General features: G+C 43.6%; 1 protein-coding gene across 1 annotated transcript; it reads right to left on the bottom strand.

The window, feature by feature from the left end:
• Positions 1-941: 941 nt before the first annotated feature.
• Positions 942-6744, bottom strand: LOC134436031 (dendritic cell-specific transmembrane protein-like). The gene is made up of 5 exons (XM_063185060.1): positions 6331-6744; positions 4834-5136; positions 3026-3352; positions 1618-1911; positions 942-1265 (listed from the first exon to the last, which is right to left on the bottom strand). Exons 1-5 carry the CDS (start codon positions 6742-6744, stop codon positions 1194-1196), a joined length of 1410 nt encoding a protein of 469 aa, XP_063041130.1. The 3' UTR covers positions 942-1193.
• Between the last annotated feature and the right edge of the window lie 2866 nt (positions 6745-9610).

Below are 9610 nucleotides of genomic sequence, written 5' to 3'. Positions count from 1 at the left end.
CCTTCTGCCATTCTGAAGGACATGGGAAGAGCAAAAGCATGTTCTCTGATGATCCATTATATTATATTTAAATTTCCTAATTGTATTTTATTCGAGTGGTCACTCTTGGTACTCAGTCCTGTTACCTAAATTATGTATCTGATTCTTTGTTGTTTTAAAAAAAAACATTAATGTTGGTCAATCACACCAATGTGCAAATTGAGCTTGCATTGATAGCACAACCTCCATATTGCTACATTTCATGTTTTTGACAAATACGTAATTGCTGAAAACTCATTCCTGTTACTTGAAATTCCCATTGAAACTCCCTACATACCAAAATACTGCTATCAACAGTACACTCCTGTTACTAAATCATTGACTCATGTATGTTTATTATGGAGTAATGTAAATACAAGTTATTTCAAGAAAAGGATAGTAATTTTGCTTTCAAGAAAAGATATTACAGGATGAAAGCAGAAGTGATGGTTCATCTTCCTTTCAAAATTCTGCTTTACATATCCCATGTATTTTGGTAACAGGACTGAGGAGGATGCTTTTAAAAGTTTTGTAAACTTTAATAAAATATATATATATATTCAAGAGTTTTTAAGATGGCCCTCTACCATTTTCAAATAGGTACTGTGTGTGTGTGATTACATAAAAAAAAACTTGATTTTTGACATGGAAAAGGCACCCATTTCGTAGAATGGCCGTCATACATTGAATGTAAATCTAATTTGCTGTGTTGTGCTCCTTTGCTGTGTTGAGCTGTATATCACAAAGCAAGTGGCAAACACCAAACATTTCGAATAAGCGAACAGACTGTTTTGAGCAATGCTTTCTCTCTTTTTTTGAAAGAATTGGCACAGGCATCCGAGATCTTTATTTGAACATTTTTATATCATAAGTTGAAAGCATACAGAATGAAAGCACATCATTAATGCGTCCAGTGGCAATATCTAACTGTTCAGAGTTCTGAGCCAGATATCATTGCTGTCCAGCGGAAAATAACGAAAAAATATTTCATATTCATTCTTTATTCATTATAATATATGTATCAGTACTACTAATCAGTCCCCATGAGTACACGTGCCTGAAAAATTATTTAATAACCACCTGTAATGTTGAAATGGTTGTTTATTTAGAAGATAGGCCTTCTGCAGGACAGTGACAATACAGTATATGCCACTGTAAAATGGCATTGATATCAGCTATGGGACGTTTGCGTTGGGAAGATCACGATTCCTTATCATGGAGAAAAACATGGGAAACCAGAAGCTGACCTGAAAAGCAGAGACAAGTATGGCACATACTGTAAATAAAGAAATAGCCTAAAATTACATAAAAACACATTGCCGCAGAGTTTTACATTGTGATTACCTAACAAATACATACTGATACGATCATAATAACTGACTACCAACTACCATAATATTGCAATAGTATAAAAATGACATAACTCACAGTCACAAGTGATAAACAAACTAAAGCAACACACACACACACACACACACACACACACACACACACACACACACACACACTGTGACCGAGTGCTTTCCAAGTCCAAAATATGACAAATGTAAAAATGGCGTGACTAACAAGCGATAAGCACACACACCCAAAGCAACTTACGTTGGTCCCGAAGCTCTTGAGAGTGCTTTTGAGGGCCCTGAGTTTGCTCTTGGACCTCTTACGCAGGATTTTGGCGTGCAGGTACTGGACCCGCTCTGTGAGCGCGTCACCGTAGAACCTCTCGATCAGGAGGACTTTGGCGTGCAGAATCTTGGGAGCCAACAGGCCCATGGTTGCCAGGGTAACCAGGATGATTGACAGGGGCACCAGCGAGTGGGAGAGGAGAAGGGTGGGCTGGGGTAGACACTCCTTCCTGAAGATCTCGATGGAGTAGGAGAACGTCTCTTGGCGACTCTGAAGAAAGAGAGAGGGGGGCAAAACATCTAACATCAAAAATATTCAAAACATTTAACCCTAGCTGTGTTTTTAAAAGTATTTTTGGCCTTTATTATTACGGGACAGTGTGAGAGTGGACAGGAAATAATTGGGAGAGAGAGTTGGGGCAGGGCCGGGAGATGACCCCTTGCCAGACTTCAACCAGGGTCCCCGTGGGCAATGTAAGCCCAAATGTGGGGGACTTAGCGTGCTGCGCCACAGCGCCCCCTAACCCTAGCTGTGTAACACCAGGTAGAACTGGCTGGTGGCTCCTCAGTAAATAACGTATTGAGGAGTCAGCCCTTTCTGATGACTTTGTCCCAGGCCCGGACTAAGCTGTCAGTGACCGTGTGTGTGTGTGTGTGTGTGTGTGTGTGTGTGTGTGTGTGTGTGTGTGTGTGTGTGTGTGTGTGTGTGTGTGTGTGTGTGTGTGTGTGTGTGTGTGTGTGTGTGTGTGTGTGTGTGCGTGCCGTGCCGTGCGTGCGTCTGTATAGATTAAATACTGCTGGACAAGACACATTACCTCAGGATCAACTAAGGATCTCTCCCATTGTCATTAATCAGGGTTGGACTGAGGGAGAAATAGGGCCCGGGCACTTTTTGCTTTAAGGGCCCTCTCATAATTAGCGGTGCAGATCTGACTCTCCGGTGGACCTTGCACCCTCGTGGACCCCTATTTTCAGAAAAGTATTTTTTTTAAAAACATTTCTGAAAATAGGGGCCCACGAGGGTGCGGGGCCCACCAGGGAATGCCCGCTATGCCAGATGGCCAGTCCAGCCCTGTCATGAATCAATTAACCCCTGGGGGTGCGCCAAAGATTTCAGGGGGTGCACGGAATTTTGTTTGAGTTGAGGTTGTGACCAAAATTCTGATTCTAAACCTCATATTTAGGCCAAATCAAGAACAAATTAAAACATGTTTTGGACCTAATGTAAAGTCATTTAAGAATTGATTAATGTCTAAAGCAAGAATCATTTTTTTGTGCGTATACACGTATAGACGTTTGGTTTGGGGGTGCACGGCTTGTCTTGGGCAGAGTTTAGAGGGTGCTTCAAGAAAAAAGGTTGGGAACCACTGGTCTAGTCCACTCACATTGACAAAGGCCTTCAGGGGGACGCTAGTTGGCTTCAGCTTGGCCAGGTGCCGGTTGACCGTCTGGATGGCCCAGTAGAGGAGGCCGTCGAGGCCGACCAGAGCGGACCAGATGACCAGCTGGACAGCCACGGGCACCAGGAACTTCGCGGAGATCTTCCAGTCGCTCAGCGTGGGCGGGACGGACGGGATGACCCTGTAGCGCTTGGCCTCCTTCCTGCTCAGCGGCAGCACGTGCGGCTTCCCTTCCGCCCTCTGCTGCTCGTCGAAGCAGACGAACTGCGGCGTGATGTAGCAGTTCAGGTACCTCTTGTTCTGACGGTAAACCTTTGTCACGACGGGAGAGGTCAGGAAGAGGTCAGGGAAAGGTCAGGGAGAGGTCATTACATTTAGATAAGACACGACATTAGTGTTGCACCGATGCAATTTTTAGCTCTGATGCTGCCGATACCCGATATCTGGCCGTGCAGTATCGGCCGATACCGATACCATACCGATACCACTCTGTGAGACATTCACATACTTATATATGAACAGCTGCATACTAGGATGTAAAATCCTTGCCATCAATGCTGTGTCAGGCTGCTGCCTACCTTTGTGAAACAGGAAAAAAAACTAATAATGTACAAAGTGAATCTAGTACAACTTTTTATACTTGTCTTGAAATTTTGTTGAGTTTTGCCCTTTGCAATCCTGACTTACGGGGGGCAGTCTTACAACCGCTCAGTTACAAGAGGTTGGAAGAATGTGACTGTCTCCTGTAGGTCAGGATTGCAATGGGCAATACTCACCAACATGTATGGGGTGATAGTGGAGGGTTCACTTGTAGAGAGCTACTTGTGCACAATAACTGGTGCTGAACAAAAAGATAGCGTATTTTTTAAAAAAAAAAGTTCGCACACTTGAATTCAATTGAATGAATGAATAAAAAGAAGAAAAAGTAATTTAAAGAAGAAAAAAATCCAAAAGAGTGTGCAAACCTTTTTTCAAAAAATACGTGATAGTGGAGGGTGCCAGCCAGGTGTATGAACAGTGACTTTGGTATGGCTAACTCTCTGTAGTCCAGAGTTACAGGGGGTCAGTCTATGAATTCAGTTGTTTTCTGGCAGGCAGTCACTTTTGAGCACAACACCGACAAAAGGCCATGGTGTGATGTGAGGTAGCCGCTTCGCATGGGTCAGCTACGCTCACTTCCTTTCCTTGGGGCCACACCACATGCACACAGCAGTACAGTAGCATCTCACATACATACTGCCAAGTCATTACACCAGCCGTAGCTTGAAGGCTTACTTATGCAGGTGGGTAGCATAGCGAACTAGCGCCACCCGCTGGCAGGCAATTTTTTTTGCTTGCGACTGCCACATTTAGTCTGGTTTATCAGGATAGCAGGTGGGGGATAGTTACCCTGGCGACGCCATCCATGTACTCCACCCAAAGATTTGGGCTCCGCACATCATCTGGCAAAAGCCTCGAGCTCGGTTCTGTCAGTGTTTAGCCAATCAGCAAACAGTTGAGAGTGGAGACGTAGAACTCACCCGCGAGCTCTGTTACTGATTGGTTAAGGTAACTACTGCATATTCACACTTTCGTTTTGTTATTTGTATGCTTTTGCGAAGCTATAACGTAACAGGCATGTTAATGAAGCACAATATGGATTTTAATTTGAGTTTGGAACTTCAATTAATTTAAATGATAGTAAGATCAGACCATCTCCCATCGTCCACGGAGACGGCTTTTGCCAGACTGATTCAACAGTCGGCTATTCGCCCAGGCTAGGGGATAGTGGGTCCTTGAAGAGGACGAAATACCTTGAAGAGGACGAAAGTGGCGACCGCCAGCACCACCACGCCAACCCCTGGCGTCAGCTTGTGGGCGACGGAGAGCGCGTTGTCGTAGACGGCCTCCGCTGTCTCCGCGGTGGCGTTGAGCGTCCGGGCGGCCTCTTGTAGCTTCTTCTTGGTGCCCTCCGATGTCACGCTGTGGGATATTCTGGTGGTGACGTGGAATTTGACCAGGCCAAAGTCGACGGCATTCTCCATCATCTGACTGACACGCCTGATCATGTCCACGTAGACCTTCAAGGGTGACAAGTCCAGGTCTAGGAAATGGAGCTGCACAGTATACAGTGCAATCAGCGGTGGTGAGGGTGTATAAAGTAGAAGTAACATAAATTATTAATAATCATTAGGTACTCACTAGAACAATGGAATTACTTGTGTAACAACTGTGTTAAAGTGATACAGTACAATTTTTGGAAATAAGCTCATATTATACCTCCCCTTGAGTTAAATGATTGAGTTTTACCTTTCCCCTGTACTTTCAACCGTTCTCTGAGTATGGCAGTGCAAATTTTACCTCGATGCTAGCAGTTAACAATGAGACCAGTTAATATTGAGTTAACTGGTCTCATAGGAGTCAATGTTAACTGCTAGCTTGGAGGTAAAATTTGCACTGCCGTACTCAAAAAAACAGTTGAAAGTACAGGGGAAAGTTAAAACTCAATTATTTAACTCAAGGGGAGGTGTAATATGAGCTTATTTCCAAAAATGGGACAGTATCACTTTAAGGCATGTAGTAGTGTTGTACCTAGTAGGCTACTAACATCATATTTACTTCTATTTCTACTTTGTAAGTCTACACCTCTCCATATGTAACGGAGGCTAACTAGCACAGAGTTGGCGTGGAACGTTGGTAAACCTCCCTCCGATAGCCTCATACAGTCTCGTGCCGTTGGGCCGAGAGACTAGTCTCTTGGCCCAGCGGTATCGTACTCAGAGGTGCATCTTGCCACCAGGCAAGGCAGGCAGCCGCTTGGGCCCCCAAGCCCCTAGACAGTGAATAACGGCCCATACTGTGCTATAGTAGTGGTGATTTTGGTTCAAATGTTCACTCTTTTGCATTTTTGCTTGGGGCCCCATCTGACCCTAGAATCACCTCTGATCGTACTGTGTCTCCCATTGCCGAACCGTTGTAGTTGACGAGGTCGCACGTTCGATCCCCGAGGGGGGTGAACAGGTGCAAGATGACCTCCGTCACACATACACACTCTTGCCCACATGGTATGTAAAGTGAATGTGTCACTGAGTGTTGTGAAAGGCACAAAGAAATTGCATCATTATTATTGTTGATTTTGTTTTTCTGCATGCACACTTGATCACATGTAATGTAAAGTGATTTTGGAAGTTCTGAAAGGGGCTACATACTGTACAATGACATTGCTGCTGCTGTTGTTCAAGTGTATTCAATCAAGTTTCAAGTTCATTTAACCATATCAACAATATAAAAAATACAGTTGCTGTCGTTACCTCTTGCTTGAGGTTGCACACGACGCTCTGAGCCACGCGGTGAAGGTTCCGGAAGGTGTTGCCCACGTTCCACAGGAAAACCAGGCCCGTGCCCGCGGCCAACAGGACGTTCCTGCCCTGCTTGAAGGAGCAAGACACCAGGAAGAGGAGGGTGTAGCAGCGCGCCCGGCGGGAGAGGAAGAGCGAGGCGGTCAGGAGCAGGACGCAGAGGCCTGAGATGATTCCAGAGACCCGAGCGGTGTACTGCAGGGAGAAGTACAGGCCCAGGAAGAGAAAGGAACCCAGGGTGAGGCTGAAGAGGAGGCAGAGGAGGAAGTGGAGGAGGGCGTCCTTGTAGCCTTGCCTGTGATCAGAGGTGTAGAGTCGGACCAGTGTGGACCAGGTGTGCCCAAGGCATCCTAGAGCTGGATCCATTGCCTGAAATGCACAATGGTCAATATACTTGGTGTGGTTGGTATCACAATGTTTTGTATATTTATACTAAAATGTATTGTCAACACAAAGTCATTGATAAACAATCATGTGTTATCTTTAAGTGAAGATCCCTGATTTAGCTGATGTTGTACGCCGAGGGCTTACTCCCTCACTCCCTCACTTATTCAGTATTTCTTTTTCCCTGCTATAGGCCCCACGGCCCTGGGTAGAGGCGTGTTCAAGGCAGTGACGTGGTTTAACCCCTTAGCGCAGAGCCTATGTAATAACCTAGTCTCACCACAATTGTAATGCCTATGTCTTCATCTCTAACCTAATGCACTTGGTAATGTCATTGTAATGTTGTTATGATGTAGTTGAGTAGTTTGGCAAATAGTGAAAAGGCACGCCAGCGACCCCATCTGCAATAAGACGCTACGCAGAGACTACGAAAATGTTTGGTTTAATCTTCGGCACAGCCTTTTCCGGCCATGACCAATAGCAAACCGAGGAGGAGGCGGGTTAACCAGGCCATTTGGGAAACGTTATTCGTTATCTTCTTGTTCAGACCAACATCTCGGTACTAGATTTGAAAGTCGATGACAATCAGCCTATGTTGTTTTTTTTTTTTTTATACTGATTGGGGAGTTGACATATGAGGTCAAGAGGCCATTTCACAACCACTGGTGTAACGGACGCCAACTAGCAGAGTTCGGCGGTAGAACATCCGTAACCCTCATACAGTATAGCACTGAGCTAGAACCTCAGGTTGCTATGTTGCCTGTTGAAGTTCACATTTCATTTGCATTCCGGGTCATTTATTTTTTTGCAAGGGTTGCTTCATGCCACCATCATACCCTTTTCTTGAGAATAGTTACCATGTTGGCAGGGTCAGCCCTATGTTCCCACAGCCCATTGGTCCCACAGCTTATTTTTGCTCCTCCATGTTCCCACATTTTTAAGAAATTATTGAAATATAGGCCCTATGTTCCACAACTCCATGATCAGAGTAAACCAAGAGAACACGTCTTTCTCTCCGCCATGTAGTCAGCCTGCCATCAGCAGCTAAGGTGCTTAAATAAACTTTTGATGGCATTTTTTGTTAAAAGTTGGCAACCATGCCAGAAGTTATCAGCATGGGCTAAGGTTTCAGAATCACCTGGTTGCCAACTCGGAACTTGACCTTTAAGGTCAAATATGAAGGTCAAGAGGTCAACCACGGTCAAATAACAGTGTTATTTAGTTAAAAATTGTTACAAAGTTGTTAAAAGTGGGCAACCATGCCAAAAGCCATCAGCACAGACTAAGGATTCAGAATCAACTTGTTGCCAACACTGAACTTGACCTTTAGGGTCAAATTTGAAGGCCAAAAGGTCAAAAACAGGGTATTTTCTTGCTAGTCTTTGTTGGGAACTGTATATTCATGGAATTCTTTTTCAAAAGTTGGCAACCATGCCAGAAGTTATCAGCATGGGCTAAGGCTTCATAATCACCTGGTTGCCATCATGGAACTTGACCTTTAGGGTCAAATCTAAAGGTCAAAAGGTCAAACACGGTCAAATAACAGTACCAATATGTTATTTAGTTAAAAAAATGTTTAAAAAAAGATGTTAAAAGTGGGCAACGATGCCAGAGGTCATCAGCATGGACTAAGGATTCAGAATCAACTTGTTGCCAACACGGAATTTGAGCTTTAGGGTCAAATTTGAAGGTCAAAAGGTCAAAACACTATGTATTTTAAGGTTTGACTTTTTGGGGGACTGTGTTCGTGGAAATCTTTTTCAAAAGTTAGTAACCATGCTACAAGTTATCAGCATGGACTAAGGTTTCAGAATCACCTGGTTGCCAAGAGGGAATTGACCTTTAAGGTCAAATATGAAGGTCAAAAACAATGTATTTTCTGGTTAGTCTTTTTTGGTGATCTTTATATCCATGGAATTATTGTTTTCAAAAGTTGGCAACCATGCTAGAACGTATCCGCATGGACTAAGGTTTCAGAATCACCTGGTTACCATATGGAACTTGACCTCTAAGATCAAATTTGAAGGTCAAAAGGTCAACCGAGATCAATAAAAAAAAACAGTTTTTTGGTGATGTGCTTTCATAAAATAGTTGTTTGCATGGTACTGTATATTGAGGCCTATAATTTAATGTTTGATTTGGCTTATCATGGTGGGGCTCTGGTCTGTCATCCTTAGACATTCATCATTAGCATTAAATTAACTTAAACTTGTATTTTTTAATTTTCATTCTGGTCATTTCAATTACTTTATTCTTCTTTGTGAAGCACATTAAGCTGCTGGTATGAAATGGGATATGCCTTGGCTCACCAGTGAATTTGCTTCTTTCCATAGAAAAAATAATGACTTCAGTTATTTCTGATGTGTTTCAAATGGTTAAAGCAATGAAGGACACTTGCTGATTTGCTATGTCATATCATGGTTAGGAAATAACCTACAGTAAGAGTAGAGCAAGTATTGCACACTTCTCTTGATGTTCTCATGACTACTGTAGAATGTTCTGTTGCAATTTCCCAGGCTTCAGTTTTTGTGTCACCTGTATAAAACACCAGGCTTATCTTCGGGTATTGAACTATTTTCAGAAGACAAAAAGGCAATTGATATGTTACCACCAAGTGATGCATATGGATTGCATCTTGCATAAGCAAATCAGCAGGCAAATATATGGCTGCAGTCTGACAAAGTACATATTAACAAAGACACTGAGGAGACAGGTGGTTGGAAAGTTGTAGACTTGATGGCTGTGTGGTAAAGGAAACATCCAGTCCCACATAGTAGCTTAGGACTGATAAGATGTGGTTGTGGAACCAAGTGGGCAATACAGGCCTGCAGTTGCCTGAGGAATGGAC

The sequence above is a fragment of the Engraulis encrasicolus genome, chromosome 20 (assembly GCF_034702125.1).
Source record: "Engraulis encrasicolus isolate BLACKSEA-1 chromosome 20, IST_EnEncr_1.0, whole genome shotgun sequence".
Classification (NCBI taxonomy): domain Eukaryota; kingdom Metazoa; phylum Chordata; class Actinopteri; order Clupeiformes; family Engraulidae; genus Engraulis; species Engraulis encrasicolus.
This window is presented reverse-complemented; position numbering and strand designations above follow the sequence as displayed.